The sequence below is a fragment of the Rana temporaria genome, chromosome 11 (assembly GCF_905171775.1).
Source record: "Rana temporaria chromosome 11, aRanTem1.1, whole genome shotgun sequence".
NCBI classification, from domain to species: Eukaryota; Metazoa; Chordata; class Amphibia; order Anura; family Ranidae; genus Rana; species Rana temporaria.
This window is the reverse complement of record NC_053499.1, coordinates 9,550,685-9,564,541: the sequence shown is the minus strand read 5'-3', so window position 1 is coordinate 9,564,541 and position 13,857 is coordinate 9,550,685. Positions and strand designations below refer to the sequence as shown.

Sequence of the window (13,857 nt, the reverse complement as noted above, 5' to 3'; positions counted from 1 at the left end):
CTCAGCCAAGAAGACATGGTGGTCACACACCAGGTTGGGTACTCAGCCAAGAAAACATTGTGGTCACACTAGGTTGGTTACTTAGCTAGGAAAACATGGTGGCCACACACTAGGTTGGGCACTCGGCCAGGAAAACATGGTGGCCACACACTAGGTTGGGCACTCGGCCAGGAAAACATGGTGGCCACACACTAGATTGGGCACTCGGCCAGGAAAACATGGTGGCCACACACTAGATTGGGCACTCGGCCAGGAAAACATGGTGGCCACACACTAGATTGGGTACTCAGCCAAGAAGACATGGTGGTCACACACCAGGTTCAATACTCAGCCATATAAACATGGTGAGCACACACTAGGTTGGATATTTAGCCAGGAAAACATGGTGAGCACACAATAGGTTGGGTATTTAGCCAGGAAAACATGGTGGCCACATACTAGGTTGGGTACTCCGTCAAGAAGACATGGTGGTCACACACCAGGTTGGATAGTCAGCCCTATAAACATGGTGAGCACACACTAGGTTGGGTACTCAGCCAAGAAAACATTGTGGTCACACATTAGGTTGGTTACTTAGCTAGGAAAACATGGTGGCCACACACTAGGTTGGGTACTCAGCCAGGAAAACATGGTGGCCACACACTATGTTGGTTACTTAGCTAGGAAAACATGGTGGTCACACACTAGGTTGGGAACTTGGCCAAGAAAACATGGTGGACAAATACTAGGTTGAGCACTCAACCAAGAAAACCTGGTGGCACTCAGCCAAGAAAACATGGAGTCCACAAACTAGGTTAGGTACTCAGCCATGTAAACATGGTGGCCACACAACAGGTTGGGTACTCGGCCAAGAAAACATGCTGGTCACACACCAGGTTGGGTACTCGGCCAAGAAAACATGCTGGTCACACACCAGGTTGGCTACTCAACCAAATAAACATGGTGGGTAAATACTAGGTTGGGTACTCAGCCAGGAAAACATGGTGGCCACACACTAGGTTGAGCATGTGGTTGGGCACACAGGCAAACATGGTGGCCACACACTAGGTTGGGCACACAGCCAGGCACTACGATGTGTAGGGTCCCCAAGACTTATAAAAAAAGTCAATGGGTTGACTTAACCCACCAGGCTGACTTTTGGGTGGATTGATGGAAAGGTTGTTAGAATTTCGATGGCTTCAGCATTGCAGAGACACAAAAACGAGAGAGAGAGCCTCGGAGATTGGCTTGTGTTGTGTCCTCGCTGATGACCTTCGGGAGATGAGCCTCTTCCTCTGATCAATACTGGAAGTGGAGAGGAGCGGTAATGTGACTCCGGGAGGTGCAATTACTGGAAGACCTCAAGTCGTATCATGTGCGCTCCGGGGGTCCCTGGAGACCGACCCAGGGACAGTATGGAGACAGCCGAACATTTGTGGTCTCCTCAGTGCAGAAATTCTGATGCACAAACATCTCCAAGACTCTCATAATGTATCCGTCATAACCTGGGTGAGCTCAGTCTCTAAAATCTCATTTTCAATCTTTCAGCTTCTCCTGGTTCTTATTTCCCCCTCAACATGATCATCTATAAAACCTTTACATTGTCACCTTATTTTATATCCATTGATGTCACTACTGGGTCGCTGTGCTTCTCTATGCAATGCATGCAGGTCCTGGCTGGTAGGAGGGGCCAGCAGTGAGCTTCCTGAAAACATCCCAGCACCTTGCCTCAGTAATCCTCTCCAGCTGATGCAAGCAGTGGGCCGGCTCTTGGGCGGAGCTATGCCCCCCCAGGCTGCAAACTGCTGCATTGGTAGCCACTTGCGTTGCCGCCTGGACTCCGCCTCTTGCGCTGCACATGTGGGAGATCTGGATCCTTGTGTGGGTCTAGTGTACTGCCACCCTCCCACCTCCAGAGGGCGCCGGTTTCCCTTCTCCCACTCCCTTCCCCCTTTGTGGTCATGTCTCTCAGTATATGTATATATATATTGTTTATTTGTATCTGGCTGATCATAAGAGCCTTATTTTAATAATAATAAATTGAGTTCATCTAATTAGCCAAACGGATACAAATTAAGATCTAAAAAAAATATTTGTTTTAATAATACTAATGACAATTTCATAATAATAAATATTGTATTATTTCTATAACAATACTATTTTTTTTTCAATAATACTAACAACTATTTAATTTAATAATTTGTTATTTCTATAATATTTTTTTCAATAATAATAACAGAAATTATTTCATAATAATAATATTCTTTAATAATAATTTTTTCATTATTATTATTATTATTATTATTATTATTAATATATTTTTTATAACAATATATTTTTTAATAATAAATAACAATTTTATAATAATAATTTTTTGATAACAATATGTTTTTCAATAATAATAATACTAATTTCATAATAATTTGTTCTTTCTATAATATTGTTTTCAATAATAATAAAAAATAATAACAGAAATTATTTCATAATATATTCTTTCTATAATAATATTTTTTTCATTATTATTATTATTATTATTATTATTGTTATTATTACTATTTTTTTTATAACAATATACTTTTTAATAATAAATAACAATTTCATAATAGTTTTTTGATAACAATATGTTTTTCAATAATAATAATACGAATAACTATTTCATAATAATTTGTTCTATAATATTTTTTTTCAATAATAAAAACAGAAATTATTTCATAATAATAATATATTCTTTCTATAATATTTTTTCATTGTTTATTATTCATTTTTTTATAACAATATATTGTTTAATAATAAATAACAATTTCATAATACATTTTATATTTCTATAACAATACAATTTTTTTCAATAATAATACTAATAACTATTTCATAATAATTTGTTCTTTCTATAATATTTTTTTCAATAATAAATAATAACAAATTATTTCATAATAATATATTCTTTCTATAATAATATATTTTTTATATTATTATTATTATTATTAATTTTTTTATAACAATATATTTTTTAATAATAACAATTTCATAATAATTTTTTGATAACAATATGTTTTTCAATAATAATAATACTAATAACTATTTCATAATAATTTGTTCTTTCTGTAATATTTTTTTCAATAATAAATAATAACAAATTATTTCATAATAATATATTCTTTCTATAATAATATATTTTTTTTATATTATTATTATTATTATTATTTTTTTTTTTTTTATAACAATATATTTTTTAATAATAAATAACAATTTCATAATAGTAATTTTTTGATAACAATATGTTTTTCAATAATAATAATACTAATAACTATTTCATAATAATTTGTTCTATAATATTTTTTTTCAATAATAATAACAGAAATTATTTCATAATAATAATATATTCTTTCTATAATAATATTTTTTTCATTATTATTTTTTTTTTTTTATAACGATATATTTTTTAATAATAAATAACAATTTCATAATAATAACTTTTTGATAACAATATGTTTATTTTAATAATAATAGATTGGCTGACACAAAAAATTGTAATATTTTATAATGATGACATTTTTTTTATTGGTTCTATTATTGGGATTTTTTTTTTTTTTTTAATCCTTTATTTGTATCTGTTTGTCTGATTACATGAGAAAATCGGCTGAGGATGCAATCTAAGCTTTTGAGTGGCTTTCCTGAGTACCCATTAGAGGATCTAGCCCTGTGTGTATGTGAGTCTCATATCCGACATGAGTGAGCTCTGACTGTCTTTTATTGCTCGGCATGAATAAGTAATGATTAAGCATGAATTGAAGTCCCAGCACCTCTTGGATGTATCCCTTTTGGAAGCTGTCAGCGCTGCGATTGGAATCTTAGTAATTTCCACCTGTTCTGTTTTAAATGCCGCTTCATCATGCATTGAGATACCTCCTTAGACCCAGCCTGTCCTGACAGAATGGTCACCTGCTGACTTGATACCGTCCACAGGCAGCTTAACTCTTCAATAAGACTCAGAAGTTGACTCCAACAGAGGATGATTTTACGGTCGTTTGAAGTTTAACCCCTTCAATACCGAGCTTTAAAACCCACCTCCATACCGGGGCCTATTCTGGCACTTCTCTCCTACATGTACAAATCATCATTCTTTTGCTAGAAAATTACTCATAACCCCCAAACATTATATATGTTTTTTAGCAGACACCCCAGGGAATAAAATGAGGGTCATTGCAACTTTTTATCTTGCACGGTATTTGCGCAATCATTTTTCAAACGCCTTTTTTTTGTAAAAAAAAACGGTTTTATGAATTACAAAATAACAAAACAGTAATGTTAGCCCAATTTTTTTGTAAAATATGAAAGATGATGTTACGCCGAGTAAATAGATACCTAACATGTCACGCTTTCAAATTGCGCACACTCATGGAATGGCGCCAAACTTAGTTACTTAAAAATCTCCATAGGCGACGCTTTAAATTTTTTACAGGTTACCAGTTTAGAGTTAGAGGAGGTCTAGGGCTAGAATTGTTGCTCTCGCTCTAACGCACGCGGCGACACCTCACATGTGTGGTTTGAACGACGTTTACATACGTGGGCGGGACTTACGTGTGCGTTCGCTTCTGAGCGCGAGCTACCGGAGACAGGGGCGTTTTAATTTTTCTTTTCTTTTTTATTTTACTTATTCATTTATTTTTTACACTTTTTTTTTTTTTTTGATCGCTTTTATTCCTATTACAAGGAATGTAAACATCCCTTGTAATAGGAATGGTGTGTGACAGGTCCTCTTTATGGAGAGAGGCGGGGTCAATAAGATCTCACATCTCTCCTCCAGGCTGGAAAGAATGAGATTGTGAAAAAAAATTCACAGATCTCATTCTTACTAGCCGCAATTGCGGTTTGTTTTCTTACGGGTACCCGGGTGTGACATCATCACATCGCGCCCGGGCCTCCGACGGTCATAGAGATGACTGGTGACCATCTGGTCACCAGTCATCTCTATGCTGCACATCCGACAGGACGGCGATCATCTCCCCGGGCCCCTGATGGGACGTGAGAGCCCAGAGAAGCACCGGATGGCGGCGGGAGGGGGGGATGTCGCCGCTATGATCGCTCTTACAGTGCGCAGGATCGCTGCCGGAAGAAAATGATAACTGAATGATGCCTCTAGGTGCACCCATCATTCAGATATCCCCGCACAAAGCCCAGGACGTCATATGACGTCCACCCGGGATAACAGATCCCCTTTTTGGACGTCATATGACGGCGTGCGGTTTTTAAAGTAGTAGTAGACAATGACTTTTTTAAGCCCCGTCTCTGCGAAGTGCCAACACAGACCCAGGGAACAGGGAAGAAATGGGGAGGGGTCTAGCTGGGACTGGACTAACTAGCACTAAACAGGAGGGGAGGGCAGAGGGAGCTAACAAATCCCATCAGTAAACAAGATGTAGTGACCCAAAACCATCACTAGATGTCAACATACATTAAACAATAGTAACCTGATGTAGTTCAATACAGTGGAAAAATTACTAGGTGGGACAGAATCCCCACCCTGATATTTTTACTCTACATGTGACGGCCCTCCTATAACTCCCTATAGCTGCCAGTATCCTTTGTGACAACAGTGATCCTGAATCTGAGCTGGTAAAAATCGTAGGTCGGTGTGTTCTGTGGTTCTGGCGCCACCCTCCCCTTTCTTTTATTGCAGCATGAGAGGGAGGTTGCAGAGCAGAGAATCAATTACACTGTGTGGTGTTATTAAAATAATTTCCCAAATCTCTTCTCTGTCCTTCCAGGTGATGTAAGAAGCAAAAAACAAATTTGGCCCGCTTCCTCCAATGGCGGCTGTGGTGTCCGACTCCCCCAGCCATGTCCTGGCAGAATTCGATTCTCTGGACCCTCTGCTGTCAGCGCTGCGATTGGATTCCAGCCGGCTGAAGGTTTGTGCGGCTCTCCACCCAAATATATTTAAGTATTTTTTTTTTACATCTTTTTAGATTTTCTGATGTTATGCAGGCTGTATCTGTATGCAAGATCACCCTAAGTAACGCCCACACGTGATGCCAAGCCTCCATGATCGCAAGAACTGAAATCCAATTATTGAATGTGCCCATTATGAGGGGTTTCCACCATCCTTGGTCTGGGTCCCCAGGTCTATATACCTACTGTGCCCATTATGAGGGGTTCCCACCATCCCTGTGCTGAGCTCCCGGGTCTGTATACCTGCTGTGCCCATTATGAGGGGCTCCCACCATCCTTGTGCTGGATCCCCAGGTCTATACATTTAGGCCTAGATTCACGTAGGGCGGCGTAAGTGTGGGTGGGCGTAGCGTATCGTATTTACGCTACGCCGCCGCGACTTAAAGAGGCAAGTGCTGCATTCACAAAGCACTTGCGTCCTAAGTTACGGCGGCGTAGCGTAAATGTGCCGGCGTATGCGCGCCTAATTCAACTGGGCGTGGGCGTGTTTTATGTAAATAAAGCATGACCCCACGTAAATGACGTTTTGAACGTACGGCGCATGCGCCGTCCGTGGATGTATCCCAGTGCGCATGCATCGGATAGAATGCCTAAGATATGTCGAACACTGCCTACGACGTGAACGTAACTTACGCACAGCCCTATTCGCGTACGACTTGCGCAAACAACGTAAAAAGATACGCTTGTTCCGACGTCCATACTTTGCATGGGCTGCGCCACCTAGAGACCTGCTTTATCTTTACGCCGGCGTATGTTTTACGTAAACGGCGTAACTAATTGCAACGGGCGTACGTACGTTCATGAATCGGCGTATCTAGCTCATTTGCATATTCGACGCGGAAAACAACGTAAGCGCCACCTAGCGGCCAGCGTAAATATGCACCCTAAGATACGACGATGTAGGAGACTTACGCCGCTTGTATCTTAGCCAAATTTAAGCGTATCTGGTGTCCAGAATACGCTTAAAGATACAACGGCGCAGATTCGGACTTACGACAACGTAAGTCTTTGAGAATCTGGCCCATACTGTACCTAATTTGAGAGGTTCCCACCATCCCTGTGCTGAGTTCCCAGGTCTCTACAACTGCTGTGCCTATTATGAGGGGTTCCCACCATCCCTGTGCTTAGCTCCCGAGTCTGTACACCTGCTGTGCCCATTATGAGGGGCTCCCACAATCCTTGTTCTTGGTCCCCAGGTTTATACACCTACTGTACCTATTATGAGGGGTTCACACCATCCCTGTGTTGAGTTCCCAGGTCTGTACACCTGCTATGCCCATTGTGAGGGGTTCCCACTATCCCTGCTGGGTTTTGAATTTTTGTTTTTACACTATGAAGAACATAATACATAAAACATCGGGCGGGAGATTTACTGTAGGTGTATCCAAGACCTGGGGCGACCCGGCCTGGATAGGTAGCTGCTGAATGCCCGCTTCTCTTCATCTCCCTCCCACAGACATTCAGTGGCTGCAGGAGGGAAATGCAGGGCATCGGTTCCTCTACATGCCACTTCTGCTGCCTCCCTATCGCTGTCCCACTGCCCCATGACCCTGTAAAAAAATAAAAGTAAAATTAACATGGTAAAAAAAAAAAAAAAACCCAGTGGCGGAACTACCAGGGTCGCACTTGTGATTGGGCTCTGGCATTCCGCCACTTTGTGGGGGTCCCAAGACGGCAGGAAGGTGGCTCACTGCGGAACCATAATAAAGGGTCCCACAATGGGAGTAAATGGTTCTGGGATCAGTGGGAAGGGCCCTGGTCGGGGGACAAGGTAGGCCCTTAATGATTTCTTGTGCCAGGGCCCTGAAGGTTCTACTTGCGCTTCTGACCCGAGATATTTATATAATAAATTAGGGCCTAACTCCGCCCACCAGGCTTCAACTATAACCCAAATACCACTTTTGTGTGGACTGACCCTTTAAGCCACTTGAACACAAAGGCCCGGATTCACAAAGCACTTACGCTGACGTATCTCGAGATACGCTGCGTAAGTGTAACTATGCGCCGTCGTATCTATGAGCCGTGCCCACAAAACTAGATACGCCTGGAAATAGGCTTCCTACGACCGACGTAACTTGCCTACGCCGTCGTATCGTGGGCGCATATTTACGCCGGGCGCATTTGCTGCTCCCATAGATTTTCTATGCACATATGCAAATGAGGGAGATACGCTGATTCACAAACGTAGTTGCGCCCGGCGCATAATATACGCGGCTTGCGTAAATCGTACGTCGGGCGTAAAGTTATTCCCCATATAGGAGGCACAACTCATGCAAAGGTATGAACCAGGGAACACAAGCCGTCGTATCTTTTGTCGTTTACGTTGTACGTGAATATGACTGGGCGTAGGTTACGTTCACGTCGTAGGCAGTGATTTGACGTATATTAGGCAGTTGTCCCGACGTGATTCTGAGCATGCGCACTGGGATGCGGCCACGGGACTGCGCATGCGCCGTTCATTTTAAGTACTTCTATGGCGCTTGGCCCATCATTTGCATGGGGTCACGCTTATTAGCATGGCTCACGCCCACTTCCACCTACGCTGGCTTACGCCAAGGAAACCCAGAGTATCTTTAACAGCGAGTGGGAACAAGTGCTTTGTGAATCCAGTGCTTGCCTCTGTGCGCTGCGCCGGCGTAGCGTAAAAGAGATACGCTACAGCGGCATAAATATGCCCTGATGTCTGTGAATCCTGGCCAAAGTGCTGTAATGTTTCCTATGAAGAAAAATATAAATGTAATTGTAAAAAGTTATTTTTTTTTCCACAAATTTAGTAATTTTTATATATATATATACATGTACATACACTCCCTGAATAGTCCAGTAACCTATCTGTTTGTCTCTGTGTGTGCAGTGTACCTGCCTGGCCGTGTCCCGGAGATGGTTGGCTCTCGGCAGTTCCGGAGGAGGTCTCAACCTCATCCAGAGAGACGGCTGGAAGCACAGACTCATCCTCACACACAAGGTGAACCAATCACAATCTCCTGAGCCTTGTTTAGTCATTGTGGAGACTTTATAACACAAAGTTGATACTTTTTGATACTTTTTTTTTTTTTTTATTCTGTCCACATAATATAAAGCAGACACAGATTATGTATCCATTTATCCCTCTCCTTTTGCTTTGGCCCCAGGAAGGAGCGATTTCCAGGGTCGCCTGCTGCCCCCATGATGACGACTTTGTGGCTGTAGCAACCAGGTAGGAATTTTGCCTCCGTGCCACAAGTTTTGGGTCAGAAAAATGAGAACAAGCTCATCCGGTAATCCCGAAAACACGCCCGCCATAATATCCCAGAAAGACATATATTAGACTGCGCACATTATCATTTAACCCCTCCCACCCCCCCGGTGTCCCTTTTTAAATAAGCTGTTGCGCCCCGGGGGGCCGGTGCAGAGGGGCCCGTGGGAGGGAGGTCTGCATGCACTGTCACCTGATCAGAAGCCAGTTCTGCCGGCTTCCGATCAGTACAAGAGTCCAAGAGCTGTCTTCAACAGCCAGGGCCGATCCACCCTATAGGCTCACTATGCAAGCCGCTTAGGGCCCCGCAGAGCTACGGAGGGCCCCCCAAATTACTAGAGGCCCCGTCTGGTGAGAAGTAATTTTCGCCCCCCTCACCCCGCTTCTCAACTCGCTGGCTGCATGGGAGAAGAGGTAAGAAGTCGGCACCCCCCTACTTCTCACTTTAATGTAAGATGTCATTTCCGACAGCAGAACACCCCCTCCCCCCGCTTCTCAACTTTAATGTGACATGTCATTTTGGTTAGGGCCCCAGGGAGGTCAGGATCGGCACTGTCAACAGCTTATGGCCCGTACACACGATCCCAATATCCTACGACAGATAGTACAACTTTTTCGCTTATTGGTCGCAAGTAGAAATTGAATAGGTTATTAACCACTTAAGGACCGGACCAATATGCTGCTAAATGACCCAAGGGGTTTTTACAATTCGGCACTGCGTCGCTTTAACAGACAATTGCGCGGTCGTGCGACGTGGCTCCCAAACAAAATTGGCGTCCTTTTTTCCCCACAAATAGAGCTTTCTTTTTGTGGTATTTGATCACCTCTGCGGTTTTTATTTTTTGCGCTATAAACAAAAATAGAGCGACAATTTTGAAAAAAATGCAATATTTTTTACTTTTTGCTATAATAAATATCCCCCAAAAACATATATAAAAACAAATTTTTCCTCAGTTTAGGCCGATACGTATTCGTCTACCTATTTTTGGTAAAAAAAATCGCAATAAGCGTTTATCGATTGGTTTGCGCAAAATTTATAGCGTTTACAAAATAGGGGATAGTTTTATTATTTTTTTACTACTAATGGCGGCGATCAGCGATTTTTTTTTCGTGACTGCGACATTATGGCGGACACTTCGGACAATTTTGACACATTTTTGGGACCATTGTAATTTTTACAGCAAAAAATGCATTTAAATTGCATTGTTTGTTGTGAAAATGACAGTTGCAGTTTGGGAGTTAACCACAGGGGGCTCTGTAGGAGTTAGGGTTCACCTAGTGTGTGTTTACAACTGTAGGGGGGTGTGGCTGTAGGTCTGACGTCATTGATCGAGTCTCCCTATAAAAGGGATCACTCGATCGATGCAGCCGCCACAGTGAAGCACGGGGAAGCCATGTTTACATACGGCTCTCCCCGTTCTTCAGCTCCGGGGACCGATCGCGAGGGGGCGACTAGAAACAAATAGCTGCGCCCTCGTCCCGGATCGCTCCTGAAGCCACGGGAACCGCCGCATGTACCGGGGGGGGGGGTCCCGATCGGACCCCCGACCCACGTCTAGGCAGGGACGTACAGGTACGCCAATGTGCCTGTCCGTGCCATTCTGCCGACGTATATGTACATGCGGCGGTCCGAAAGTGGTTAAAGTCACAAAAAATTCTCGTATGACAGGAAAAAAAATTGAAAGTGATGTCACGTGTTGTAATGTATTTGTTGTATTTTCGGAGGACAACTATACTGACTAAACAAAAAATGTTGTGCTTGTCCGATCGAATACTATCGGATGAACTGTTGTGATCGGCTCTCGAAAGTAGTGTACACACGATCCGAAAATGGTACGTTTCTTCCTCGCACGACCGTTTTCGTCCGATATTTAGATCGTGTGTACGAGACATTAGTCTTTCTGTGCTGGATTGTGCGTCTCTCAGTGGTTCATTAAAGCATAAACTAAAAATAGCAGCTTCAATCCAGAGCTGCCCCATGCAGTACTACTTTTCAGCCACAAGATGTCCTCAGTCTTTCAGAAGTTAATCTCCTCTGTTTTGTTTTCTGTAGTCAGGGAATTGTGGTGGTCTGGGAACTCAACCAGGAACGTCGCGGGAAGCCCGAGCGCATCTACGTCTCTTCCGAACACAGGGGCAGGAAGGTGACCGCCCTCTGCTGGGACACGTCGGTACTGCGGGTCTATGTTGGGGATCACATGGGCAAAGTGTCGGCAATCAAACTGAACTCTTCCAAGCAAGGAAAGGTAGGCCTGCATTAAAAAACTCTTATTGAACACCTGTGGCTGTTTCCGATCTTCATAGAAGATTATGTAATAATGTAAAATTTAAATGTTACCCCTTTCTTTTTTTTTTATCGATTACCAAACCACAAATGTCGTCACTTGCTGACTGGTTAAAGAAGGTGAAGGAGGTGGCTTAGAATTTACACCAAAGGCCTAAAGATTTTATACTGAGAAAGATTAGTAAATGCTGGTGAGGAACTGAGTAGGTAGCTGGAGAGTTAAAGTGATTGTAATCGATCGCCTTGTAAAACAACTCATTCCGTTTAAAATAGAAATGAAATGAGACCTCGTGTAATGTGCTTATATCTTTTTAATGGAGCAACGATAACTGAGATATGTAATTGTTGCCATTCGAAATAGAAATGTTTGTACTTTGGAAGCTGTTTATTATGTTCAATAACACTTTAAAAAAAAAAAAATAGAAATAAAGTGAAAAACCTTTGTGCATAGTAGGGATGCGTCGACAGGGCCACCATCAGGGGAGTACAGGCAGTCCCCCTTCCTTTTTCTTTCGTCAACACCCAAAGCACCCAACCTCTAAGTGGCTCAGGGGTCCGGATGGCATCCCCCTTTTTTTTTTTTTTTATATTGTTTGTCAGCACCCAAAGCCCCCCGACCTTAATTCACGGCGGCTACCCCCCCCCCCAGCTTCTCAATTTGCGGCGCCCCCCCCCCCCCCCCCCATTCTCAATGCCTGAAGCTGTGTAAGGGGCCCCAAAATTCCTGATGGCGACCCTGTGCATCGATATCATTTATTTTTTTAAATAACAAGTACGATGACCAATATGAAAAAAAAATGTTTACACTTCTTCGGCTGTCAGCAATGGTACAAAGAAATAAAAAGTTATTTACAAATTTAAATGCATGTTTTTTTTTTTTTGTGTTTTTTTTTTTTTTTTTTTTTTTTTTTTTTTTTACGTGAAATGTGTAAATATATGTTGAAGGTATTAAAAATGTTAGCAAGCAAAAAAAAAATCAGCAGGAAAATAATAATTAAATGGAGAAGGAGAAAATTATTGAATTAGGGCTGATTAGAGTAAATTGAGGGTTAACAAGGGGTTAAATAAAGAAACACATTTATATATATATATATATATATATATATATATATATATATATATATATATATATATATATATATATATATATATATATATATATATATATATATATATATATATATATATATATATAATATTTTTTAATTGACAATTCGCTTTCAACTGACTTCATCTGCAGATCAACATTCATCCCTTTGATCATTAGACCAGCTTTTTTCAGCCAGGGTACTGTGGCACCCTGCAGTGCCATTTTTTTGATTCTCCAGGGGTGCCTTGACAAAATTTCCAGCAAGGCCGCCTGTTTTGTTACCCAAAGCCACAGCTTTTAATTTTGCAGAATTATACCTTTTGAGCACCATGCAGACCAGCCACTGGCATCCTAACAATGACATCATATGATAAGGACTGGACCAAGACTTTTATTTAAACATTTTTATAAGCAATCACATACCCTCTGTTCTCAGCTGCAAAGGAGCTGGGGGATGAGAAACAGCAGGACACTTATCTACCCAGTAAAAGGCTGTGCAGGGGGGGCGGCCTTGTCAGGACAAGTCTGATCATTGGAGGAGAGTAGGCTGAGTTTTCAGCACAGCTAGAGAACTGACCACAATGTGTTTCCTGCTTAGTGTGGTCAGTTTTTAATTGGAAAGCAGAGGGACTGGCATGAACACCAGATATTTCACACAAAGGAAGCAATACAAAGAGAACAGAAGACCTTCTCATACAAGTACGTGGTACAGCAGGCACTTATCGGTAATATGAAGTGTTTGGGGTAACAAGTTTTATTCTCTGCATTGTTGCTCTTCCAAGGCAGCTTCTATCGTCAGCTCTGTCACCAGTAATGTACTGACTATGCTGACTGTTGTCCTGCTGCCTGTTCTTGCTGTAGACATAGTTTATGTCAGGATTCATGAAACTATTGTCTCGACTGACTGTACTGGGTGTCACAGAGTGGGGGCGCTGATGAGCCTTGTTTAAAATGTAGTTGTGTCCCTTGGCTATCCTCCTAAACGTAATGCTTTCTTTACCCTGACCAGGCTGCCGCGGCTTTTGTGATGTTCCCGGTTCAGGTCATTACCAGTGTGGACTCCCGCATAGTACAGCTGGATTATTTAGACGGCCGGCTTCTGATCTCCTCCCTGACGCGCTCTTATCTGTGTGACACTGAGAGGTAGGTACCGCTTTCTTCAGCTGATAAGCCAGACCAATGTGTAAGGATCGAATCACATGACTGCGTCTCCAAAGTCACACGATTTCCAGTGCGATTTTACATTCTAATGATCAAAGTCGCATCCAAAGTCGCAAGGTAGTGCAGGCACCATTTTCAAAGTCACTGTGACTTTAAAGG

At 42.0% G+C, this 13,857-nt stretch overlaps 1 protein-coding gene across 1 annotated transcript in view; it reads left to right on the top strand.

The window, feature by feature from the left end:
• HPS5 (HPS5 biogenesis of lysosomal organelles complex 2 subunit 2) overlaps positions 1–13,857 on the top strand; it is a 55,764-nt gene that overhangs the window by 3,421 nt on the left and 38,486 nt on the right. The window contains exons 2-6 of the mRNA XM_040327992.1: positions 5,745–5,888; positions 8,783–8,893; positions 9,060–9,124; positions 11,217–11,409; positions 13,547–13,680. Of these exons, the coding sequence (XP_040183926.1) occupies positions 5,787–5,888; positions 8,783–8,893; positions 9,060–9,124; positions 11,217–11,409; positions 13,547–13,680 (605 nt within the window). The 5' untranslated portion in view covers positions 5,745–5,786. The remainder of the gene's footprint in view (positions 1–5,744; positions 5,889–8,782; positions 8,894–9,059; positions 9,125–11,216; positions 11,410–13,546; positions 13,681–13,857) is intronic.